Source organism: Siniperca chuatsi, linkage group LG10 (genome assembly GCF_020085105.1).
Source record: "Siniperca chuatsi isolate FFG_IHB_CAS linkage group LG10, ASM2008510v1, whole genome shotgun sequence".
In the NCBI taxonomy this organism is placed as follows: Eukaryota; Metazoa; Chordata; class Actinopteri; order Centrarchiformes; family Sinipercidae; genus Siniperca; species Siniperca chuatsi.
This window is the reverse complement of record NC_058051.1, coordinates 27,827,211-27,855,148: the sequence shown is the minus strand read 5'-3', so window position 1 is coordinate 27,855,148 and position 27,938 is coordinate 27,827,211. Positions and strand designations below refer to the sequence as shown.

Here is a 27,938-nt window from a genome sequence, read left to right as displayed (position 1 = left end):
ACATTGCCATCCATAGAGCCATGTTGCTAGCATGAGAGATGCGCATATATACAAACAGGAAAAAGAAATCCCCATTTCCTGTAATATCAGCACTTTCTCCCAATCGGTGTAACTGGCCTGTCAGTGTAAATCTGAAAATGCTGATGCCCACCAAGCTTTGTCCTAATCTGTGCAGTTGTGTGTTGTCGAGCATGTCTGAGATGGCTAATTAACGTTAAATCTAAGGTTTTTTGAAGACTTTTTCAAGTTTTCAGCAGACTCTTTAAAACAAAAACCTTGGACAAAGGAGGGAGCTGTCTTTCAGGACAGATAGGTAACTAGTAGTTAGCCCTAGAACAGGAAATAAAGTAATTAAAATGTTGTTTCATTCTAACATAACCCTGTTTGAATGCTTAGCTACTGTAGAAACACATACTTGGACAAGCAACACAAAGTTTATGCTTTATTGTTCATAGTATGTTTGTCAAGATAAAGGGCTTTGAGGATGATGACTAACTGATGAGTTTGGGAAACGTAATGATATATCGGGTGACCAGTTAGGCTGGGGTTGTTGGGAGTGTAAACTTCCCCAAATCCAATAAAAAGTAGAGACAGAGCTGCTAATGTTAGCCTAAATGCCTTTTCTAACATCACCTGTAACCCCACGAAATAATGTAGTTAGCTAATGATATGCTCCTTAGCTTTGGAAGTAACGCTAGGTTACTACTAAAGCAATAGTAAGCTAGTTAGCTGGGCATGCTAACATTTGCAGCTTACGTTAGAACAGTTAAACACACTGTTTAACCCATTCCTTACACTTTTGCTCTTGTTTTGCTGAAAAGTTAATAAAAAGACACCACCCTCCAAACTCTTTAAACACGTAGTATTGCTCTTACTACAGCCCCATGCACACCACTTCAACATGAGGAGAAATTCAAAGCTTGACAGGCCTGACTCTGCCAATTAACTCTAAAAATTACAAAATAAAAAGCCAGTAGCAGGTTTACGGTGTTTCCCAGTGTGCTGTATTATGACCAGTGCGGGTTTAAATCAGGTTTTTGTATTCCTTTACCAATATTAACATGTTAATGATGTGAATTCCTTTCTGTTTGGCCCCTCTGTTTGGATGTCTGTCAGTGTCAGCTACTTCTCTCAGAGCTGAGGATGTGTTTGTCTCTCTCTCTCCATCTGTCTGCATGTATAGTATGTATGCCTTCTCTTCAGGTTTCACCATGCCAACAGAAATAACTAGTGGGCCAACTTTGGGATAAGATCAGAGTATGACTCAGAGGTAATTACCAGAGATTTTTATCTGTCTTCTAGGCTGCACCTCCATTAACTGTAGAAACAAACTACTGAAAAAGAGAGAAAGGAGGAGGAGGGCAATGACATTATGCTCCTCTTTCATCTCTCAGTAGGCTTCATCTTCTAAATGCTTTCTTGTTCACATTCTCTCTCAGGTAAAGTCTCCCTACTGTATTTCTAGCTAGTATTAAAAGACAAAAAAGGCAACCAAAAAGCCCTTTCATTTTCATCTCAAGTCAAAGAAATCCAAAATATGAGCAGAATGACGTCCGAAAAAAGAAAAAAATAGTCACGGTAAAGGGAAATGTGCTTTTATCAAAACAAAAGAACCGCTACTGATGACTGATGTAGAGACTAAAGAGGCAAAAACAAACAAAAAAAAAACTCAAAAACAAAATGGGGCCGATGAAATTATTACTATTAGCACCTGTGTGGAGAAGAGACATGAGTATTAGCGACACTGCAGACAAACAAGCTTGGTCGGGCCAGGCAGACAGAGTGCAGCAGCATTTGAGGACAGGACATCAGGGAAACATCAACGATCCTGTCTGACAACCCTGTTGGGGCTTGAGGAACAGGAAATGGAGATGGATGGGGGGGGGGAGTGAGAGAGAGGGAGGACAGCGTGAGACATCAGCAGAGGAAGACAGAGAGACATGGAGGAATGCAGCTACTGCTCCAAGCCTGAAACCCCTTGATCAGCCAAGTCTGCTCCTCTTCCCCCTCGTCTCAACCACAAGCCGGAGGATTCCTCTGGCTGACTGGCATGTGGGCTGCATCTCCACGAGGAGGAGAGGAACGTCTGGGTGTTTGCGCCCTGATTGATGATCCACAGACACTGATGTGATCAGAGATTTTGAGAAACACTCTGAAATAAGACAACATTAAGGACGGCTAAACAAGTAACGGGTGGATTTATAGTGCTTTAATGTAAACCGCAGACTTGTGTCTGATAAATGGATCAAATGCTAAATGCCTGTTTTCATTGCTGTCTTCTTGGTAATCGTTGTGTCCATCATCTCCAATTCAAAACATATACTCAGTGTGCTCTATTCATCAAATAAATATGGTGGGTTAATGAGAAAAACTGAAGCACTCCCTTCTCTACACACTGGGAATAAAGCTTTACAATATAACAGCATTACAGTATCTCAATTCTACAGTATCCCCTATTTAGCAAGAGCGGGATGACCCACTTATACAGAATGAAATACCTCAGCAACTATTGGATGAATTGCAATACATTTTCATACAGACATTCATGTTCCCCGGAGGATGAAGCCTACTGACTTTGATGGTCTCCTAACTTTTCCCCTAGCACATTTTTGTTTCAGAGTGAAATGGCTCGACAACTGTTGGATGGATTGCCACTGTCATGTAGCGCCATTATCAGGTCAAAATTTCAATTTGTCCAATACAATACAAAATTTGGGGAAGTTTACACTTCAGCAACCCCCACTAATGTTACCCAAGACAGCGATACGTTTGCTCAACACATCAGTTAGTCCTCATCCTAGGAGCTTTTCTCTTATAATGTTAAATGTGAGAACATACTGTTTGAAAATACGAACATGTATTTAAGCTAAGCAGCCAAAAAGGAATTATGTTAGAACCAAATAACAGTCTGATCTTACATTTTTCCTACTCATACTAACAATACTAACTAACTAACTAGCTCTACACTGCAATACAAGAGCAGCTGTTCCTTTATTTCTGTGTCTTCTACATGGATCATTAGCTGTTAAGGATGCTGACTTCTAGCATAACATATATGTAACCATCATGTGCATGTTTAGACCTCTTATACAAGATTCTCATTTTAATACGAGTCAGCTGGAAACATTAAAAAGGAAAATCAGCCGGAAAAAGCTCCTTTGATCAACTCATGGTGCAAACGTTTGCTTCATTAGCTAGCTAGCTAGAGCTGACAAAATGCTAGTGACAGGTGCAGCAACAGTAACTAAGGAGGGCGTGGCTTAGTGAACAGTCAACTGGCAACAAGCAACACATTTTTGTCTTAAAATTAATTTGTCATACTGCAGCTGCTACAGTGTACATGATACCTGAAAATTGGGTGGGACCATCCACTGTGCAATTTAACAGCGGGCCATGTAGAACAGAAATACCGTCAAAAACATCATCATGATATCTTTTCCGTTTTGCGAAGTAGTTAGCAGTCATTGTGGTACATAGGCGTAGAACATTTCTATACAGGATGTCTTAAGTACCTGAAAAAACTATTTGACAGTGTAAAAATAAGATTTTAATCTTCTGACTCTTCTCAGTGTAAATACAATCACCCAGTTAGAACCTGTTTTTAGCCACAAATTCTGTAAAGCACAGATCATATTATTTTGTGGGATTTGGAACAGCTTTCCCTCAGATAAAAGAAACATTCCAACCTATTGTGGTTTGGAAATTACAACAGCTAATGTGATTTTGTTTTTTTAATCAGTGGTGGCGCCACTAAATCATACCTACACTCCTTCTCTATCAACATATGATGTAATGCATTTGAGAGAACACCATGTTAACCAGCTGGTCCACTCATATACTATAAACTTACGAAACATGGTCACTACCCACATTGGCCTGCAGAAGCCATGAGTGAAATGCAAGCTACCTCTAAGAACAACAAACACTGGCGTTGTGTCCACAGCATGGCGGAGCAAAGGCCTGCAATATCAGATCCACAGCTGCTACGCCGGTGTCATCAGAGCAGCCTGCATTTCCACACGGTGGCAGAGTAAACAAGTCTGAAAGAGGAAGAGCGGAAAGGTGCGGGCCGAGCGGGGAACCGTGTGGAAGCAGATAGCCATCATCTACACCAGCTATCACACTGGCATATCACAGAGCTGTCTAAAAATATAACTTAAGTCATGAATTACAACGGATGTGAGTGTATGGTTGTTTGTGTGTTGAAGGTACAGTTTGTTGGGAGGGAAAGTAGTGCGTTTCTGTTTGTACGTGCCCACACTACCTCACCTATAGGGGTTGAGCAGAGACTGTGTAGTGAACTAATGCAGGTCTGTTTGTTTAACCTTGTGTCATCAGCCTAAAACCTCTAGCTCCCCACACGATAATAACAACCATCATTAGCTGATGATCTGACTGGAGTGAGGAGAACAACAGCCTATCTGCGTGTATGTGTTTGGGCATGTTCATCATGTATGCAAGTGCTTTCTTGATAGAAACAGATAAAATTGATAAATTACGAAGTTTGTTGTGTTATTGAATGGCTAGCAGAAAAGATGATAGTTGAGCTTAGCAGTGTTCTACTCATATTATACGAATGTTTGCCCAAATATGTCCCCCAACAACACATTTTTAGTTTGGGATCTACCAAATTTCATTTTATATACCTGTAACCTTCCGGGGAACCTTTTGGGGATCTCACTCAGGTACAATCTGCTGCAGGAACCTAGGTCCAATTTTGATTAAAAGACTACAGCTTAGGTTCCTGCCTGCAAAAACTTCGGATACTGTCCATTGGCCTGGGAGCTATTGGGGATGAGTTTCCAGGACTGGTCAAACACAAGCCGTGACTGCTACAAGAGTACAGACTTCAGACTGCAATGAAGCACTTGTTAGTACTATTAATATTAGGACCAGGGAGGGGAATCTCATTGAATGTTATTGACATTTAAACCTGCAATAACAGCAGCACAAACAAGTTGTGAACACAGCTTATCACCAACTCCTGAAGGATATGTGTGACTCTTTAGCTGCTAAATGCTCCACTGCATTTGTACCAGGTAGTCTCTAACTGTGTCTGTCTGCCGTTTGGTGCTGAGCAGGCAGTGTTGTTGATTTTTAGAGCTTTTTCACCAAAAACGGTTATACCAAGGAGCACCTCACATATTGTTGTTGTGCTGGTGGTTCTACATATTCCCCAGCTTCCAGATCAGAGGCCTTGGCACAGTGACTGATCCTTTGTTTTATCCTAAATTGACCCTGTTAGAATAAAACAGGTCGACAGGAGCAGCACTGAAAAACGGTTAGTAGGACTGCTGCATCACAGGAGGAAGAGGAAGAGGAAGAGAGCTGTTTCCAGGACCTGGTCCCGGGGCATACCAGGACAGAGGAAACACTGCCATTCCACTCTCCTGAGAAGTTTTATTTCTTGTTTGTGTGTAAGAGTGCATACTGTTAGTCATTAAGCCACACACACAATCCTGTGTTTATGTACATGAACAGAGAGTGAGTCACTACAGTCATCAGAGACAGAGGGTCTCTGATCTGAACTGCGAAAACCATCAGTTTCATTAAGACACTGATGGCTGCTGAACCACCTTCATTCCTCCATCACGACTAGGACACCTATCCATCCATCTTCCCATATTCCCTTCTCCCCTACCTCCTTCTTCACTTCTCTATCCTCCCACAGGGTTATACTCTTTTTTTTGTAGGATTTTAGGGGTTTGTTTGTTTTTCAGGACATGAGGGTTTTCCTGCTTTTTTTCCTGTGTTTTTCATATTCTGAATAGCTTCCCTTGATTTTTCTACCTCCCGAAGTTCTACCTTGCTACCCCACCTCTTCAACCCCCCACACTCCCATCTACCAGCTACACTCTTCCACCCCATAACTAAGCCTAGATCTCTCTTTGTCCCACAGCCTAGCAACCGGTGTGTGTACCGGATGAAAAACAACCGTGCTACCAAGCATATGCATGCTGTACATTCATGGAGACCCTTATCTTCAGAGGAATGAGAGAGAAAGCGAGAGGTCATGACAGGTCTAGGAATTGCAGATCTTAGATTACAAAACACACAAAACAACACATTTACCTTGCATACAAAGCATTCAAACTTATCACATAACCCAAATTCCTCTGACTTCCTTCTTGGACAGGAAACTGGCAACAGTGATTTGGGGGATTAAAAATTTTACTTCCCCCTATTTTAAACCAGCTACTGATTTTAACGTGTTGAACCTGGACTTTCCCTTTATTTGGCATCTCTGCATTGGGAGTTTGACCAGAATTAAAACAAAGTACAGCAAAATGGGACAATGTTTGGTCATGCAACTGAGACTAAGAGACTGCAGCCATGCTAGCAGCTCAATCAGGTTGTACTTAATAATGTCAGCATGCTAACATTCTAACACTGACAATGTCAACATGCTGATGTTTAGCAGGTATAATATTTCCAGTGTACACCATATTTGCTAATCAGCAGTAGACACAGGGTGTAACTGAGACTGATGGGAATGTCATTAGTTTTGCAGGTCTTTCGCCATAAATCAAAGCACTAGACAAATAGAAATTTAAAAAGAAAGTGGTGACCGACCAACACGGTCATCACACGAGCCATGCCGCAAATTAAATCCGGCTACTGCGGATGCTAGGATCAGAAGAGAGAGTGAGTTGGCATAGGGGCAGAAAGAGATTTGTAAAGTGAAGAAAACTGAGTGCAAAGTTGAGCCTGAAGTCAGCAACCACAACAAACAGAAAGAGAGAGACAGACAGAGAGACAGACAGGCAGAATCTGGCAGTCTGCGGGCCATTAATGAGTGGATTTGTGTTTATATTCAGGTCTACTGTCTTACAACGGGATGCTACGTGAAAAAGACCAGCATGCAAACTTGCGACTGCTGTTGAGTAAACAGTCATTACCCAAGCCCTTCAATTTGCTGCTTTATCACCTCTCCTGGACTTAAGCTTAATGTCTTTATAATGAAACCCAGATGCAGAGAGAAAAGTAGTGGAGCAAAAAGAAAGGAGAGGAGAACTCTGAGGAGGTAATGGGACTGGAGTTATCACCACTCAACTTCTTCCTCACCCATGGGAGCATCGTCTGTATGTGTTTAACTGAGAGCATGTGTGCACACGTACTGTGATATTCTAGCATTTTTTCTCTCTAAATTCACAAAATAATTTAGTAAATATAATACATGTAGGTTTGGAGTATAATGTTATTGAAATGCTTTAAAAGTCAAACTGAATTTAAAATGAATTTTTGCCAAAAAAGTCAATATAAATATCCTTGACGTTCGTTGTTGTGAGTCAGGTTTTTCCTGCAGAGACAGCACACCCTACATTAGTGATCTCCAGGGGGTATGAATCCAACTGACAATGTCGGTGCTGTAATACTCTATGTCTATGTCATGATTTGAATCACAGATTAATGTGCAGAGTGCTGACGTTACAGGACTACCTGTTGCTGTGAGTTTCAACAGTCTGTTCATTTGGTGTCACCACAACTGGACGCATGAAAGAGAGACAGCTAATGCCAGCTAGACCCCCCTCCTTTCTATAATGCAGGATGAATACAACACTGAGTATGCAGAAGCAGCCCATGACTCAAAAGGTGTTGAAATAACATGAACAAAATAAACGTCTAGTGGGAATCAGTGCTAACCTTAGCAATCTAGGCTAATTAGCATCAACTTAGTTATCCTAGCTTGCTAGCTTCCACTTCGCACATGAATACAAACAACAGTGTGACGCTTCTCCAAAATGCTGAATGTTGTAAAGGGACAGATGTCTTAAACTGCTAACGGTACATAACCAACACTATAGGTGGGTTTGTTGAAAAAGGGAAAAACATTTTGTATCAATGTTTGTAGGATGTACAGTATGACCTACTCCTGTCAGTAGTGCGCCATGGAAATTGATATCATATCTTTTAGCAACATCGGCTCTCAGATATCAGTCAACCGCTGCCAAGGGAAACGCCCACCCAGAGCGGTTTCCACAACTATGTCCAAAAACTGTTTTATCGTCTTGTGAAAAACGAAGTAGCCGCAGCATTATAGTTTATTTTTCCTTACACAAAAAGTTCAACTTTAAGGGTGAAACATGGGGAACACTGCCTTCGCCAGGGGTGTGGTTTGATAGGCAACATATCTATGAAGATGGTAATACTACCAGCATTACTCATTCATTGTTTTGATTTATTGTTTCAATGTCTGGTGGTAGACCTCAACGAATTTGCCAAAGCCAACGACCCTAATGAGACCGTCCACAAAAAGGTTCAGATTTGAATATTTATTAATATTCCAAAATTACATGGTTTGGTTGGAAACCTGTAAGTAGGTATATTTAGGTAGGTATAATAAGTATATTTCTCCTGCTCAGCCTTCCCCCCGATGTATGCATCTATAGCTCTCTTTGTCTTGTCTGTGCATCCCTCCGTTCCTGTTTTATATAAATTGCCTCTGAGACCTTGAAAGATGTTGTACAAGTTTCATCTTTTATTTTTGTTATTAAAAGGAGCAGAGTTTTGACCCTGGGAGAGACAGTGCTGGCAGCTCTCCACAGGCCTTGGCTTTGGCAGTCACTAATATTTCACATTCATAACACTTTCAAGGCTAAACTTACACGGTGTAAAAAATTCACAAATCATGAACCCATACTGTTGAAGAAATAGTTCCTGAGTCAGAAGAATAATATTAGGTAAAAATGTAATGCAAATAGGTTTTGTGAGAGAATGAATCTGTCAGAAAGCAGACATTTATACAAGTTTAATCCTGCCCTTTATAAGCTTAGTAAGGAGGATTCAAAACAGCCCTAGTGTAACTGCTGCAAGATCCTGAACTCTTACTGCTTATACTTTACATCCTTGCAGCTATGTATTGAAATGTCTTGATATATTAACCGTTGTTCTAGTCACTCTCTGCATCTCTTAATGTGTATCAGTCACACTCAGTGCCCAAACATCTACAGGTTTGTCTGTCTTATTCTTCAAAGCAGTTCAACATGGTAATAGTCACTTGCAGAGCTGCAGTGCTAATGCAGAAATGGGAACCGCATGTGCATTCTTTGGAAAAAGAAATAAGGGCTCAAATGAGAGGTGTTAAAATTTCTCTAATTGTATTTTCCTCTTGGAGGTGTTTCATCTACCCAAAGAAGGCCATTAGATCCAAAGAGAATTGCTAAGCTGCTAGATAATGGGAAAGAAAATAAAGCTTATGAACAGTACCACTATGTTAACTACTAGCTGAGTCTATTTCACAAAGTCTGTGTCCTCTAAAAATGTCTTTATGGACTTAGCCACTCATCATCCTTTCTCCATACGCTTAAATTTACATGTATCTGGGGGGTCAACCTTTTAAATGACAAGAGTGCTGCTGCTCTTCCATTAGGACAAGTTTACAACATTCCCAAGACATGGCCTGAGGAATATTTTGCACATGCTAATTACCTGTCGTATTTCCAACTCAGGTTTTTGTCAAAGTTTTCATCACTAGCATGTTAGCTCAACAACTTGTTGAACTATGGGAACCAGTGGGAGAGAGCATAAGAAAGTAGAATGGAAGAGTCAGCCAATGGGAGGCTTAGTCCTGCAGTGCTCATCCTTTAAGTTTATTGAACTATACTGCTGAATATATAACAGTGTGGAAAAATGGGGGAAAGGGCCAAAAAAAACTTGCTTCTCTGTTGAGTGTAGGTGTGTGAAGTTGTCAAAAGTTGTTCTTTTCTTAGAAAGCTCACCCTTCTTGCCAGGCCCAGGGCAATGTAGCACTTCTCCCCAGCATCAACGATTTCCAATTCATAGTAGTGGCAGCGGGTGGTGAGTGGCTGGCGGGCTTGGGCCAAACCCACGTCCACAATGCTCTTTCCTTCGCCAACATACTCCAAGAGCTGAGGAAGGGGATGAACAGAGGGGGAGAGAAAGAAGAATGGGGGTCAATATGTTAGAAATAAACAATATAAAAAAGGGACTAATCAAACACAAACATGCTAAGATACAGACTCACATTCCCACCTGAGTTATTGCCCAATAAACTCCAACCATAAAGCTCATTCATCCCTAAACAGAAAAGCTCCACCACTGTGATCCAGACTGAAATCTCAAAAACTATGCAATGCATTTGCAATTAAATGTTATAAAAATGTGTGTCATGTCTGTGCGTTCAGATTTGACTGAGATACGACTCCAAGAAGGAGGTTTTTTTTTTTTTTTTAACCTTTTCTCGACAATTTTTGATGCTGTGGTAATCGGGGTAATTCTGAAATACCTTAATCTCCTCCGTGAGCTGTGTGTAACAGCCTCTGTTGCAACTGCTGACCGTTTTGATAAGCGGACCAAATCAACGGCCAAACTATAATAACTTCCTGTTGTTTTTAGAACACCAACATGCACCTGTCCCTTTTACCTCACGCAGGACCTTTGCCTCAAGTCTCTCCCCTGAGAGACTCTCCCCTGAGAGACTCTCCCCTGAGAGACTTGGGGCGACTGTGGCTTAGTGGTAGAGCGGGTCGTCCACCAATCGGAAGGTCGGCCTCCTCCCGAGGGCTGTGCCTTCAGTGTATGAATGTGTGTGAATGGGGTGAATGAGATATGTAGTTGAAGCACTTTGAGTAGTCCATTTACCTCAGTTTGAAAACCCCTACACTAGATGAAAAGTCAAATATTTCACTTATCCTGTTAAATTTCTACATCTAAAAGATGGACTGGCACAAAATGTAGTACAGAGATTAATGGTTCCTAGTCGATGAATCCTACCGAGTTTGGTGATCCCTTGACTTTTCCTCCAGCGCCACCACAAGGTTGACATTTGTGGTTTTGAGTGAAACCACTGTTAGATGGATTGGCCTAAAATGTTGATCGCATGTTCATCTAGTGCCATCATAAGGTCAAATCTTTAATTTGTCCAATAATTTGGTTTATGACCAAATACCTGCAAAACTAATAACATTCCCATCAGCTTCAGCCATACTTTGTTAGCATGCTAACACTCTTAACTAAGATGCATCTTTGTGCAGTCTTAGAGCTGCTAGCAAAGCTGCAGACTACTTGTTACTTCTGTGTGTACAAAAAAGTGCAACACCATGAATGCCTTTGAGGAGAGACTGTCCAAAAGTGTCTCGCCCCTCACTATGATGGCAGGGTTTTTACCCCACCTTTGAGTGTGGCCATTTATAACAGTTATAAGCACTTTTGCTCTCAAACATGATCGGACGACACGTCTTACAAACTAGTTTGTTTCAACCATACAACAGCCTTAACTTTCTCAGTAAACCTAGTTACTGCTGTTGTTCACTTTTCCTGACTGTCTTAGTTTCAAGCTTTACTTTATTTGGTTAGTTAGGTGACAAGGCCCAAGGGGCCGGCAGTAAAGTAAGCCTAAGTGGGAAAGTTGAGAAGGAGACAAAAGATGGAAGACAGCAGATCAAGCTCAGGCAGGATCCTTGGCCCGATGTTGTTCCAGAGGCAGGGGACTTAACCACGCAACTAGCTTTTGCAAGTGTGTCCTAAGTGAGTGGGCACCATGACGGATTGACACTTCCAAACCCAGTGAAACCCTCACTGAACCGCCCATGATGACTATCCTACAAGTATCAACAGCCACTTGAGATTGCATGTACAGCACCTGATGACAATGCAATTACTTTCAGGTCTATTTTGGTCTTAAGCATCTAAACAGGTGAGGATGGGTGGGTACAGGTGAGTAGGTGGGCAGCTAGACAACCACAAAGCCTTTAGGCTGAGCAGTGTTTCCATGCCATGAGTGCATGTGTGCGAATGTGTGAGCATGTGCTCAATGAAGAATACACCCCCAGTTTGAAAGGCGAGGATTAGAGACAATGTGGGGGTGGACAAAATTGCTTCTGTATGCCTTTGTGTTTGCATGTGTGTGTTTCACTAGCCAGCCACTTGAAGGACACACCTGGTGGGAACAGCTATTCAACATCTACGTCATAAAAAAGTCAAGTGTCTCAATTAAGTTTTGTTCCCCCCTTTTTGTTATTTTCTGTTGCTTAGTGATACATCAAACTGAAAATAACTCAAATGAAGCTGAGGCAATCAAAAAGTTTCATTTCAGTCTCTGAGCTTGATGATAGATTAAACTGGTTGGTGAGAAAAGTACTTATATAGTTCATGTGTAGCTATAATTTATACAAGACTCAGTTAAATGCCAACTTTTGTTAATTTAAAGAGGTCAAAAACAAAAAGAGGTTGTTGGTAAATGAATGCAGCATTCAAACCATGCCCACGCCAAGGAAAATATAACCAGTGATTTTGTAACTCTTGTGAAAATATAAATTTAACACTGCATCAATGGCACCAATCCCAAAATGCATTGTTAAACAAGCACAAGCCTTTGTTGCATGTCATTCCTCATCTCTCCCCTCTTTTCTTGTTTTGTCTACAGTGCACTATTAATAACAAGGTATGAGAAAATTCCCCCAAAAATTACAAAACATCTTTTTTCATGCCATCGCATTCAAATTAGGAATGTCCTGATCAAGTTTTTTTTTTTGCCCAATTCGAGTCGTTAGTATAGAAGCTTAGCGAATCTGTGTATTTTGCCATCCAGTGCGACCAAATTATTTTTCACATTCACGCACTCATTCCTACATTTCTTGATGCGTTACACCTACCAACTTTCAATCAGTGAAACAGTGTGAGCAATGTGCGTTTGTTGCCCGCGTCCTTGTGCGCGTGCATGATATACACAAAACAGGGACCCAGTCAAAAAAAACATTGCTCCATAGCACTCCTGGTGGTCAAAAGCTCCACACGGTACCTTTAAGAAAAGCATCAAACAGCAGATAAACTGAAGGTTTCTAGGAGAGTACTCACTGAAAATTTTCATATACTAAACTGAATTTCTCAAAAATAAGTGCAGACCATATGAGGTGATGACACGATATGAAGAACATAGAGTTTACAGGATTATTAACCTAAAGCCTGCGTCTACAGTTACGTAATTCTATCAGCTGCTAGTTGTCAGTCTGGTTGCATAAAGACTGCAGAAATGTGTTCTGTGGTCAAGGGCCATTTAATTTAACATTTATGCTGTTAAACTAAAGTAACTTGATGTCCGTACATTTTTGTATTGCTAAACTTCCAATGGACTAACAGCTTGTAATTAAAATAGAAACATTCTGTAACTGTAGATTATTCCTCATAATGAAAGTTAGTGCCAACTTCTCCTATGTCCTATTGCAGAGCGCTGTCGTTATGCATTTTTACACTGTTTCTTTATAGTACTCTGATGATTAACTGTTAACACAGATAACAGTATTAGCCTCCACCTTCTTTGGTACAGACTGCCCTTTCGTGTCTCCTTAACCCGCTGCACTTTCATGCCTGGACAGCTGCTGTTCTTTTGGGAGAGGAGGAAAGAGTTTCGGTGTGATGAGCACTCAGTCGCACCTTTTTTTTTTTTTTGCTTCTTGCTGCTGAGTAATGGAAGGAGGAGAGAGACAAGAGGGCAGAAAAAGAGAGACGTAGCCTTGAGCAAAGCATGCCTCACTGAGATAGCTGACAATCTCTCTCTCTCTCACCCTCTTTTTCTCTCACTCACTCCTATAATTCTGAGTGGTGAGAATGGTGACGGTGGTGTGCAAGGCTGTGTTTTGTTGAGCTGCTGCCTGGGAAACAGATGTAACGCCCAGAGAGTGGTCCTGCCAGTTTCCTGTCACACCTAATGGGGGAACTTAAAGAAAGGTGAAGCTGAAATTAAGAGACCTCTTCTTTATTAATGTGGTTAACCAACCTGTCAACCAAACTCTGATCGGACAGGACATCATGTAACAGTTGAGTCCATATAACTCAGCTAATTAATTTTGTTATTGCATTTGTATTTTTATTCTTTTCATTACATTGTTTTTTCATGGATTTGCTTCTTTGTGTATTTCACATTGTTTTCACATTGTCTGTTCACTTGTGGTCCTTGTAAAAGTGTTTTTTGTCCCCTTTTCTTTCATCTCCTGGTCCTGCATATTTCTTCGTCACGGTTGTTCTTCTCTCAAAATAAATCCTTACAATTTATATGCTTAAAAGCTAAAATATGGACATTAAAATGTGAACGATCTGGTCCAAATGTGCCACTTTAATTTGGAAAAATACATGAGCTGGCCGTGTCCTTGTCCAGAGGCTGCGATTCCGCGCTCTAATTCATCTCACACTTAGGTTGGATGGCCTCCAGTAGCTAAATCTGACTTGTCCATCAGTCACTTTTTTTGTGCATAAGGCGACCAAGATGAATATCCTTATGGACTGAAAACGACTGCCATAATTCCACAGCTGGTTACAGCCACTCTGTCACTGCTGCTTTTTAATGGGCTGGCAGCTAACAGGTAATGTTTGTACAGAATGCATCCACTAGTGCTAAACGGTGTTAAAATTACTCTACCTAAACCATATCATGACTTTGTTTATATTACCATGAAACGCACTACATTAGCTTGTTCTTCAGAGTTATAAATTACCTGAACAAAACCGCTACAACTCATTCATTCAAACAGCATAATTGCTCACAAGTTTAAACTCAACTCAAATGTCAGGTTGTTAGCCAACGCCTCAAACACCATAGTTGCATATTTGCAGTACATTTTTGTATGTGAACAATTTTTGGTGTAATTTTATGATAGTACTTTCAAAACAAATTACTCACTCATTTCAGAGCTTTAACAACTTTCTTGTTCAAGCGTGTAAAACGTTGTGTGATATCACAACTGCTTGCTGTGGGATTGACCTTGTTTAACTGGGTTAGGAAGTTCAAATAGGCACTTAGCACCAAAACAATATGCAAAATCAAAACACAACCTGTAATTACCATAGCACTGACACAGTAAGTGAAGAAGAGTTAGGCGAACAAGTATTTACTGTTAGATGACAAGATGATATTGGCCTGGATGCATGCAGCATGCCTTACGGCAACATCCCCACCTGCAACAACACTGTGTTTAAACTTCTGCAAGACCGCAAGTGACAACTAATGTTATGTGTAACATTTGAACACTACGCAACTGCCACAAGTTATTTCACGAAACAACACTGTGAAACAATAGACATACGTGCAGGTTTAATCAATCAATCATTCCTCAGAGATTTCTGTTGAAACCTCTGAGAAACAAGGACCCACATTGTTGCCCTTCACTGACACCTCATCACTCACTGGCAAAGTGGAGCATTTCATCACCTTTTAATACACTCCATTTATTATCACCATTATCACCTCTGCTGGGAAGATGTTGCCCAAATTAACTTGCGGCTCCAATGCCAGCACGTTTTGCCACCAGTGCTGACTTATTTGGACAAAGTCATAAAAAGTTAGTTTTACTTTGGAAAAACCAGTTACTCTTGGGTAAGAACTAAATATCACCAGAGAGGATGACAATCTTGAAAAGACATATTAGGTTACAGAATAATAAGTTCACAGTTGTTATACTTTATCATGCCACACTAAGCGCAGTTCAGTGGTGGGACATGTGAAACATCAACACAAAGTTCAGGAAAAAAAATGATAATGTAGGCTAGTGATGCTGAAATAGAAATACTCAAAAATTAAAAAAAAGGGACCCTGTGGAGTTTTCTACACAAACAAAAGTTCTGTTTACATTCATTGTTACTCATCGACACGCATGACACTCATCCTTGAGCTCTAACAAACGTGCTGAGTGCATTTCCTTAAACATTTGCAAAGCTGATTTTTAAGATTTAAAATCCAGCATTGTTTACTAGCTAGCAGTCTTCTTCCCTGCCTTTGTTGGCGCATTGCAGCACATCTTGGCGTGTTAATGCCACCTGTGGATCAGTGGAACAACATGGGCAGGAATGTGTATCAAGTCACCTGAGTGGGTGTGCATGCATGTGCGTCCTTGTACACATGCACAAGATAAACAAAATGGGGACCCATTCATAGAAAAACAAAAACTCCACCGGGAACCTTTCAGTAAACGACATTCAAAAACATTTACTGAGTTGAGTCAACCTGAGAAAAAAAAAGTCTGCTACTCAATAAACTGAGTACAATATATTTCTCAGGTTTGATGAATAACATGCATGACTCCAGGTGCAGAATGAGTCAAGCACTACTTATATTTTTTCATGTCCACATAGCCACGAGGGTCCCCATGATGTACATGTATTCATCTTCCCACGAGGTTTGATGCACAATGTCCACTCGGCCAAAATCAATGTCCGTGCAGACTGTACATGTGTGAACACGGCTGCCTATGCAGACGCAAAATGGAGTAAAAAAACAGAATCACGTGGGTGTCTGCTGTCCATGTCAATTTTGGAGTATATGCGACCTTTCATAAACAATGTGCTAAAGGCTTAAAATCTAACAGTGAGTGAAATCATCACCATGATGTTCCAAATCTCTGTCAAACATAGAAATCTGGCCACAGAGCAGCACTTGCTACGTGTGAAAAATGAGTGACATAAAAACCACTGGACAAATAATATCCATATTATCATAAATATCCTATACATCCTACTGGAGGGGTTATGTTTATCATAAAAAACATATTGGGATAAGGGTGTTGATTTCTTTCCGAGAAAAAGGAGAACATGAAAACTCCTCACAGAAAGGTCTCAGTCGACTACCAGGTTCAAACCCAGGACTTTGTTGCTGTGAGGCGACAGTGCTAAACAGTGAGCCACTGCTGAAAGTAAATGTTAAAGCAGATATTACATAACAATTTCAGCATGACACAGTATTACAAACTATGATAAAACTATTTTTTAAAGACACAAACATACACAACTAATCTCTACACACCCCCAGGGAAACACAGCTTATAATCAGATGTATGTAACAAAGCTGGAAACAAATGAGCTGCATGGTACTGTGGGTTTGGAAAGGCACTTGCACACAAATCTGCCATCGTCATCGTGCTCTATTGGCCCGTAAGAATATCAGCGAACCTCAATTAGAGAGTTTGTGAAACTGAAGGGAATCTCGGAGTTGGAGAAGAGGCCAGTTAAGAAGAAATGAAGAGAAAAATACATTAATTGTGTGTGAGATCAGAGAGATCGGAGTCATCCTCTGGTGACAACAACCAACAATTAAGAGTACAGATGCAGATAAAGACTTTAAGCTGGATTCATTCTTCTGCATTAAGGGGTTATGCTGTACCTACGGCGGCTACGTGCGTAGGCTTTGAGGTTGAGCCGTAGGCTACGTCGTACGTTGTAGCTGATGTGCGCCTCCTCAAAAATGACTAACTACACATCAGGGCTACGCCGTCGATGGAGACCGCAAGACCTGTGATTGGTCAGCTTGGGCTGCTTGCATTTTCAACTTTCTGATGCCGGTGGAGATCGTTGAGAGTGTGGACAACATTAAACAAGTTGAAGACTCCCAGTAGTCTTCTCATTTTCAGTAATACACATCTGGCAAAGCCATTACACTGCAGACCTCCTGTTCACCGTGATCGCCGCTCTGTACGAATGCATGAACGTAACCACAGCGGTTGCACAGCTGTAGTCTCCTATTCAGTGATGAGACAAGGCGAAGTATGTAGTAGTATATCAGTATGTGTGTAGCCCATCCTCACAAAGTAAATGATTTCACCTTGATGCTTTCACAGTAACTGTGTTTACATTCTTTCAAACGATAAATCACGGTGGGACTCCTGTTAACCCCTTGAGTCGACTATAAATCCAGCTTTACTCTGGTCATCTTGTGTGACGCATGTCCACTCTGCTACCACCAGCCAGCCTCCACTCAGTCCATCGACTTTCCTTGGATTAAGCTATTTGTAATTTCCTCTTTTCTCACGCTGCTCAGTTCAGAGAACTGGAGGCAACCGTGATGGTGCCACTGCTAGGCCTGGGAGGCTGCAACCACAACAACTTGATGGGAAAGTTGTGAACTTTCATCCGAGAGCAGTGTCATATTGGGATTCATGGCTATTGTTCCCAGAGGAAGGAAGGAAGGAAGCAGGCAACCTTAGATGGGCGTTGGTACTACAGCTGGCTCTGGCAATTGGAAAAAGTACAACGAGGAATGGAGCAATAATGATTATTACTTGACAATGATTGGTGTGGTTCAAACAGGAGATGCTCTGGAGGGGATACTGCACTGCGTAGCTAAGTTTAAAAAAATAACTTTTGTGCACCTCCACAGCAGAAAAAATGTGTCAGAGGGCAAGATACATTCATCTTGAAAAGTTTTTATCTCCACATAGAGGGGAGTGGTGGAGATAGGGGGGAGGGAGTGAACGTGAGATATGGGCTGTGAGGGAGCACCGGTACACTTGGGAAAACTGATAACTGCAGACTCAGGTGGTGCTGTCCACTTACTAGTCGGCCCGCTCATCCGCAGCTCAGGGGATTAAGTTGGTGGGCACAGCGACTGCTGTGACAACAGGAGGCAGAGGATTGGAGGCTCATGTTCGCACTGAGCCGCACGTACGCAGTGGAAAGCCAGCCAAATGTCTCCTCTCAAGAAAAACAGAGTGCAGGGGCATGGTGGCAAGCAAAAAACACCATTCATGTGGATTATTATCAAACATGTTGCGTTTGCCTAAGACACCTTCAGCTGACAGTCGTGACAAAGGTAGAGAAAATAAATTCCTCAATGTATGTGCGATGAAGTAATAAAGAAGTCAGTCATCACTTGAAAAGGAACATTAAATTTATTGGTGTTAAATAAAAGGCATGAAAACTAAAGCCAACAGATCAATCAAATCTTTCTGAATAGTGTTAATGGCTTGAGTTGTCAGACGAGCTCAGAATTCAAACTGCTGTTTTTAGTTTGTTAAATGTCATGTGATCGAAATGATTTTCTTTCCTCTATTAAAATATGAAATTACTAACTAAAAAGCGCGGCTGCACTGACCTCTATTGGTTGAAAGGTAAAAGTCTGTTGAACCTTTTGGGCATGGTCAGGTCAGGTCTGTTGTTCTTGTGACTACACCCAGCCGTGAGGTACCCTTGCACTTTAGTGCACTGTAATTTGTCTAGTTTTGGTTGCTGTATGACACTTTGTGACATGTTTTAAGGGGAAGTTCTGCATAATTTCTGTGGGTGTAATAGCAGATCTGATTGCTCTCGTTAACTACACTCTCCTGGATTAATCCTGTTTACTAATTAACAGCCTTTACGTCACTTAATTGGTGGTAATATACCAGCAAATAATGCTTCTGATACCAAACCTTTTATGATCGAGTTCTGCTCGAACAGAACTAGTTCGTAAGACGTGTCAACCGACCACATCGGATCAAGTGTTTATAGTTGGTCTGAACAATGGAAGAGTGAAAAGCCGTCATTGAGAGGGGCAAGACGTTTAAATACGGGCATAACGGCACACCTTTTGAAGCTCAAGTTAGTCGACCAGTATACTGGCATCTTTAGTCTTACTATAATAACTGTGACCATAGCGCCATTTGTCCACTCATGCGGCCACAACTTCACTAATCGATTTAACATTTCATAATGGAGCAGCTGAGACTCAGGAGGTAGAAGGGGTCGTCCACTGATCACAGGGTTGGCAGTTCGATACCCACCACATCCTGTTCACATGTCGAAGTGTCCTTGGGCAATACACTGAACACCAAACTGCTCCCAATTGTTTGCCAGCACCCTGTGTGGTAACTCGCTGCCATCAGAGTGTGTGTGCGTGTGAATGAGCAGCAAAAACCTTGTAAAGCGCTTTGGATAAAAGCGTTATATAAATGTAGCCATTTACTATTCATAATGGAATTTTCATTATTTATGTTTCTGTAGCGGCCGTGTTTAAACTGTGGCGGTGCGCCACAGATGGCTCTATGTAAGGAAAACACTGAATATATTTAAAAGACATTACTTAAAAACTCCACAATTCTTATGGTGTGTTCAGACCAAACGAAAAGCTAAATTTAGAAGTGGTGTGATTGCATATAAAGTCAATGGAAATTAATCCTGGATGGCACAAACTGAGGCGAAGACACAACTGCAGGGTTTGCAGATTTTTCAGCCAAGTTGAAACATTTTCACTTATGCTGAGACTTTGGGACTCCACTTCATAAATGTACAGAAAAAAAAAAAAGGGGGCGAAAGAAGAGAAACTGGAGGAAAACAACAGAAAGAATTGAAGTTTCTAGTGAGTCTCCACACACAAACAGACACGGTCAGTGCACATGTTGCTAGCTAGCTACAGTTAACATCTGTACAGTCGGCATACTGGCTCTTGCAGTGCACTGCAAAAACCAGCTCAGCAGTCAAACTGTTGCAAATACCACAATGGTCATATAAACAGGTTCATTACATAGAACAGTTAGTTTATGTAATCATGTAAAGTTTAAACAGATGAGTTCTTCATTCCCAGTTTTGGCAGTATTGATATATAGGCTACATGTTAATGCAGCCACGTCTAATCTAATGCAACTTAAATAATCATTAATGCAAGTTCAAGAAAGAAAAACTATCCGCAAATCACTACAGTACAAAGGAATTTTTTGTTGTTTCATTTATTGTACTTAATGATAGGACATGACCTACGTGCTTATTATGTGGATGCCTTTGTTTATGATAAATCTGTGCATCATTATAGACATGGAAAAAATGGATGGCTGGTCTTTCAATATGTCCAGAGATTTAACTTAGAAAGAGACATCTGTTGAACTTTATGCGCTTCCCAAAGAAGAATATAGTTCTCTCTCTTCTGGACTGTTGGAAGCATCATGGCGCTGCTTTTAAAAAGGGTGACGTGACTGGTCACGACTCATTACAGCCCTTAACACACCCGTTGATTGTGATAATTGATTCTTTTAATTCCACCTCATTTCAAGTGCACTGTTCGCCCCATCACAAAAAAACCCCAGAAAGTGCGCCGTCACATCAGCACACAGGGCCCTCTATCTATCTGAGTAACTGGCAGTTTTACACATCTCCAAGTGTACTATTATTTTGTTAATACCATTATAATAGTTTCACTTTCATGTTGCCATTAAGGAGGCTCTGTCAGATTAGGACAGGTTAGGACAACTATTATTATTGTTAGGAAGAGGTAAAGTTTACTTGCATGAGACCATTTGTGGTTGAAACATTGTAACGTCCATATACCATAAGAGAAGAATTGGGACTGAGTATTTTTTCATCTTTTTAAAGCTCTGTCAGATTGTATGCAGTGCTGCTAGTTTGTGTACAGGGAACACAAATCTGATAATAAAAACTATTTTCATAACACCCCAGAGACAGATGAAATAAATAACAGTATAAATTCCATTTTTCATATTGTTAAAACTAGTGGTTCTCCTGTATTTTGTAGTAGCTGTACATACTGTATATGACCCTCTCCTCTTAATTACCAATTAATTGTTAAATAAAAAAGGTATTTGGTTACCAAATAGAGGCTAAATTAAACACTGAGTATAGTGTCATTACACTGCAGAGAGATACACCTTTATTTCAAATGATGTTGCTCTTCAGGAGAGTTAATAAGTAGAGGATGTCTGCTGTTTTGGCAGGCATCACACGTTTAATGTTTACATTTTGCATAATGACAAACCTGCTTTCATCACATATCAAGCTGCCAGTGAAACTCTTTATAGGCAAAACAGAGCCAATAAGGACACAGCCATTAAATTAAAATTCACTCCATTTGCGTCAGTTTTCCAGTCAAGTAGAACCATGAGGGCAGAGTATTCATTGCCCCGAACAAATGGCCTTCAGATGAGTGATTAAAAAGTTGAAAGGAACAAAAAGCAAAATAAAGGATGATCAAAATAAAATGGAGAGAGTGAAAACTGTAACCTCCCTGAAAAGTAATCTTCACTGTTTTTTATACAAACTTTATCAGAGCTGTTTCAAGGACAACAGAGATGAATGATGCAATATTTGATGACAAGAAATAGAATGAGAGAGTTATAAAAGAGACAAACACATGAGTAGATATAATAGAGCAGGAGGGAGGGGGGATATTTGGCAAGGTAGGTATGATGAAAGATAGATACCCGCCTATCTAAACAGGATTGCCGCCCCCTGACTGTAATGTAAGCAGTTCACAAAGGCAAAGTCTTATCTGCAGACAAGTCACTACCATCACCATTGTACACTTCTCAGTACTGCCTCATCAAAAGCATACCAGTCAGAAAGGTAATTTATCTTGAAGCAATCTTTTCCCCCACCCCTCTTAACAATTAGTAAGGACAACTATCATCTGCGGGCGACTGTGGCTTAGTGGTAGAGCGGGTCGTCCACCAATCGGAAAGGTCGGCGGTTCGATCTAGGCTTCCCCCGGCCCACGTGTCGAAGTGTCCTTGGGCAAGACACCGAACCCCAAATTGCTCCCGAGGGCTGTGAATTCGGGGTGTGAGTGTGTGTGAATGCATTACTTTCTTTCAACTGATGAGCAGTTGGCACCTGCCATCGGTGTGTGAATGGGGTGAATGTGATATGTAGTTGAAGCGCTTTGAGTAGTCGGAAAGACTAGAAAGGCGCTAAGTACAGTCCATTTACCATTTAACAGTTATTATCCACACTTATCAAATAGCAACGTATAAAAAAAACTATTTAACTGTTTTGACTAAATGTTCGTGAGGTGCTGTTGGGCGAAACAAACCGCAGAGGAGCCAGAGAGGTGTAATTCATGATCTATGGCAACCAAACGAGAGATCCGTAAGTCATCGGATACCACCAGGACTGGAAATATCTGTTGCGTAGCCGTACGTGTGAGAAAGGAGGAAAAATATTTCCATGCCCCTTAAAATCTACTTCACAGCTATGGGCTTGACAACTAAAATGTTACTGAAATCCATAGGAGAAACAAGGAGAGAGGAGAAGAGTCAAGGGTAGAGGAGAGGATAGGAAAGGAAAGGAGAGGAGACATGGGTAGAGGAGAAGAAACGAGAGAGGAGAGGAAACAAAGAGAGGAGAGGAGATGAGTCAAGGATAGAGGAGAAGAAATGAGAGAGGAGAAGAAACAAGGATACAGGGGAGGAATCAAGGATACAGGGGAGGGGTCAAGGACAGAGGAGAGGAGACAAGAGAGGAAAAGAGGAGAGAGGGAAGAGATGAAGAGAAGAAACAAGGATAGAGGAGAGGAGAGATGAAGAGAGGAAACAAGGATAGAGGAGAAGAGAGAGGAGGAGAGGAAAAGAAATAAGGATAGAGGAGAGAAAGAGAGGAGGAGACAAGGATAAAGGAGGGGAGGGGGGAGGAGAGGAGAGGAGAGGGGAGTTCTGTGTTCAAAGATCCAAAGCAGACACTTGGAAAAGTTGAGGCAAACTGAGGCCGTTTCAGCACTGGTTAAAACCACACAATGAAATGAATTAGAAGTCAAAACCATCAAAAAGATTTAGTGAGACCACCTTGTGGCTGACATAATGTTCTGCCCTTAGAGTATAATCTTACATCATACTAATCCTGCTACTCAAAGATTTCAAGCCTTCAAAACAAACCTCTTCTTTCCTCCTATCTTTTCATTTCCGCACTTTCCTTTTCTCTTGTTGCTCTACAAACCAAACTTTCTGTTCTTACAGGAAGCAGCCACTGTTACCACTTTGTCCCACACCCTTCCCTGTCTTCAGTGTTTATACTAAATCCTGGTAATTGTCAAAACTTGACAACCTTATCAGTTTGAGCATTATCACCCACACAAAACCACACAATGATGACCGTATCATGGATCTAAAGGCTAATGGAAGCTTACTCATGGAGAGAAAACTAAAAAGAAAGCGAGAGAAAAGAAACCTAAAAAAAAAGAAGAAGAAAGAAATCACTGCTGGACTGCTGAGTGGACGATGCAGCTGGGCACCCCAGCTGTGAAAACCTCCAACCACATGAGAAAGAGTAAAAGATTCCTGCGAGTCCCGTTACTCCACTTATTGAATTTTTACAACCTGGTGGACTGCCAGGCACTTGGCTCCACCAACACATTTCATGCCATTGCCACTCCTTGGTCCAGAAAAACAGAAGGGAGAGACAGAAAGACAAGAGAGCACGACTGCTGGTTGAATCATCCTTCTCACCCACAGCGCTCAGCTTTTATGACCTCTGTCTGCTTTCAGAAAAGATGATGGCCTCTGTACTGTATGTGTGTGTGTGTGGCAGATGATTGTGTATCACTGCGGATAGACACGTTTATCACACAACCACATACGGGGCCCACACACAGCCTGGCCTCCATCTCTCCTGTGTCAATGACAGACCTGCCTGTAGTCTTGCGGTTACTTTTTGAAGTTGGAGAAGGAAGGGGGTCGATGAGAGCTCACACCTTAACACAGAACAAAGGTGTTACAGTTCACTACTGTAAAGTGGTAGGAATACAGCATTGTGATACCGCTGATAACACAGTTGTTGCCAACAATGGATTCCATTCGAGTGGCTAACAACAACTACTTGAATCATAGTTTAGTCTGTGTCTGAGAAAACAGCCCTGAAACTGAACTCTAACCCTCTAACAAGGCCAAATATCAGTCAGTATTAATCACTGTAACACTTGCCTTTGGGCTGGTACAAAGAGAGACTGCACTGGGATTCTGTACTGCACAGCCGTGCTTTGAGCTAATGCTATCATGCTACTGTATGGCAGGTCTTCGTTTAACATATTCAGTTTAGCATGTGAGCATGCTAATATTTGCTAATTCGCAGTAAACACAAAGTGCAACTGAAGCTGAGTTTTGTCATAAACCAGTGTATTGGACAAAACTGAAAATCTGACAAGGTGATGGCGCTAGATGAAAGTCAAAGAGCGCCATTCATTGAATGTTTTTGGTGAACGGTGAACTGAATGTATCCATTTGCAACTAAGAAACTTGAGCGTTGTTCACTCTTGCGGGAGTGAACAACGCTCACACTGTGTTAAATTAAAAGTATAAGACCACGAGCCAACAGCCGCAAAGTTCCTCCACCCAAGTCAAACTCACAGCATTTTGTAAAGGAAAAAAAATGGAAGACATGAACTAGTTCAAAATTCCAAATTGTGATGAACTATGAACGTGAACTAGTTCATTTTAATCTGTGTGAACTGAACTTTGAGCTAGCTCTTGAGAAGTGTGAACTTGCACAACATTGGTCAAAGGATCACCAAAGTTTTTACAATTCATCCTGATAGGGGAACATTAATGTCTGCACCAAATTTCATGGAAATCTATCCCATAGTTGTCACACATTTCACTCAAAACCACAAATGTGAACCTCGCGCTAGATGAAGTCAGAGGATCGCCAAAGTCAGTATGTTTCATCCACTGGGGACTGTGAATGTCTACCAAATGTCATGGTAATCTGTCCCATAGTTGTTGAGATATTTCAGTGTCGAACAAAGTGGCGGACTGACCGACATTCCCATCCCTATAGCCACGTTAACTAGCTAAAAATGTGTTATATTGGCAATGGCATTTAGCTGTTAATATCATTTATTTTTAACCAGAAGATATACTGTGTATGTGAGAGCTCAATTCTGTGTCACAAGAACAAAAGATATTTAGTGGAGTTCAGGTGGATTTATGACTCTGCATTAGGGTGTACCGTGGCGTGTATAGTGGCGGTCCATGGTTCAGGCAATGGTTAGAGTCATCTAAGACTTCTAAGAGTCATAAATCAGCCAAATCAATACCTAGTCGACATCTATATAATGTATAAATGTGCTTAGAAATCAGAAGACGCTTCTTTTAACTCCTGATTTTCCCTTATAATCATCATGTTTAGACATTTTCATCAGTATCAAAAGAAATCCAGTGATTGTTGTCTCCATATCCATGGTTACAGTGTGCAGTGACGCTACTTCCTGTGAAACACTAGCCTAGCCTACTAGCTTAGCCTCTAGGCACCAACAGCTAACACAACCTCACTGTGTTACGATGGTTTGTGTTAACTGTTCCCGCTTTTGCAGATGGGGTGTCTCTTCTAGAGAACAGCTCATGTCTGCTAATGTTACCATAGGCCCTATTTACACTTGGCATTAACATGCATCCTGGGTGATCCGATCACAAGTGGACAGCTCTAAGTACAGGTGTGAATGCACCCAAGACGCACTGAGGACGCAATGAGATCTGATCGCTCAGACCACATTCGGAGGTGGTCTGGGCCGCATATGGCCACATTCTTTTAGCAGTGTGTAAATGAATGTTTCCTGGGCCACGTTGACGGACGACCTACTCAACCTATGTCCTCTGCGTAAGCAGAAGTACGTACTCATTCACGCACCAACGGCGTCATAAAAGTGCCAAACAACAAGAAGAAGCCACAACAACAGGCAAAATGGATTACTCTGTAAATACTTGAAATGAGTGTGAAATATCTAATGCTAACCTGTCAGCATTACTAAACAGCCCAAAGCTCAGCACCAATACAGAGACAAGTCAACCTGAATCATACCATGGTCAAACAAATCAAACCTTGAGAGCAGGGCTGTTAAACAGGAGGGGTAAAGAAATCTGGAACAAAGAGCACTACAGCAGGAGCACAATGGACACCAAAGTTTTTTAATAAAAAGAACACAGGAAATCAGGCTATGCAGACAGAACTTTCCAATACTATTTTCTACAAACACAAAATGTTGTTTTAGCCTTACCTCACCTGCTGCATCTCCAGATCAAAAGCTGCTCTGATACAAGTGCGAAACTACAAACCTGATCAGGCTTGCAGGAGGTAATTACACAGAATGAACAGAAAAATGAGACTGTAAAGAAATGCATTAGTCCTGTAATACTATCTTTATGAAACATATACTTTGTTGTTGGCACTGTGTCAGACAGGACTAGATCCAACTCTATTGACATTTTTGAGGCTAGAGTCTATGGTGCCATTTTATTAATCATGTTGATGTTCCTCAAAATGAGGCAACACATAACTGAAGTACAAATTTCAACACTAAACATTTCAGTAAGGTAATATGTATTGCTGGGCTATTTTATTGCACTACAACACGTAAAACAAGTGTATCCATTTCTCTGTGTATTCAGCCTGTTGTGTTTTAATTACATTATAGATGGGAAATCTAACTATAGGCCGATTCCAGTCTATCACCGTTAAAGCTGCATTGATCAATATTCTTATATTTGGTCTCAGCCCTACTCAGCTATTAGTCTCTTTCAGCTTTGTGTTTTTGTTTTACAGCTGGCAGATTTACTATATAGTTCAGTCTCAGCGCTCATCAACCTCAGGTCCAGCCGCAACAGGCAGGTGTGCTAAACCCACCAAACACTACCTGCCCAGCACCAATCGCAGACAAAGTGAGCGACTAGCTGGTGAAAAGCAAAACATCTCGGAGGTAAAGAACAATGGAGACCAAAATGGGAGCCAAAAAGGAGAGTAAATATTTGACTAACATTGATCAGGTGGCCAGAAACAGGACTCTGAGGATGGTAATGCTGTTCCGTCCCTGCAGGATTTGTAAGTAGGCAGTCGTTTGCTAACACATTTGCCATAACACCTTATATAGTGATATGTCAGATGTGTGTCTGTCAGCTTATTATGGAGTACTTCTGTCCCTCAGAGGCCAAAATTCGACTAACGCATTCTTAACATTGTGTGTGTGGGTGTTTGTTTGAGTGACAGAAAATATGAGAAAACCAAAATAAATGCGTTATGGGAAACAGGTTTAATTGGGGTATAATAACGAGACTATTATGACAGCAAATTACAACTGAAGATCCCATCCTGATTTATCTGTATTCGTATCTGTAGACAAATAAATTGGTGTGTTACCCTGCTTGTGTGCGTAAGCTTTGCAGGTAGATTTGCCAAACAGTTGCATAATCCCCGACTCTGATGTAGCAAAGAGGGAGTGAAACAGACTCAACGTCTTCACTGTGAGTCTGCTGTTTACCTTGTTACTGAACCCGTTTTCTACCGAACGTAGAGGAAAATCCCTGAGCTGATGTCATGAAGCAATCTGCTAAAATATTCCAAAGGTGACCGAAATCCACTCACGGCAAGATCATACAACGACTGAGACAAAATAACTCAAATGCAAGTGATTGTGTCTAGAGCTTTCCCTGAATTTTAGAGAGCATTAAGTACATCTGTCAACAATGAGGGAT

The 27,938-nt window shown here is 41.2% G+C and overlaps 1 protein-coding gene across 1 annotated transcript in view; it reads right to left on the bottom strand.

The window, feature by feature from the left end:
- Positions 1 to 27,938, bottom strand: part of spryd3 (SPRY domain containing 3) — a 53,979-nt gene that overhangs the window by 15,500 nt on the left and 10,541 nt on the right. Inside the window, exon 7 of the mRNA XM_044210073.1 lies at positions 9,720 to 9,869. Within this exon, the coding sequence (XP_044066008.1) occupies positions 9,720 to 9,869 (150 nt within the window). The remainder of the gene's footprint in view (positions 1 to 9,719; positions 9,870 to 27,938) is intronic.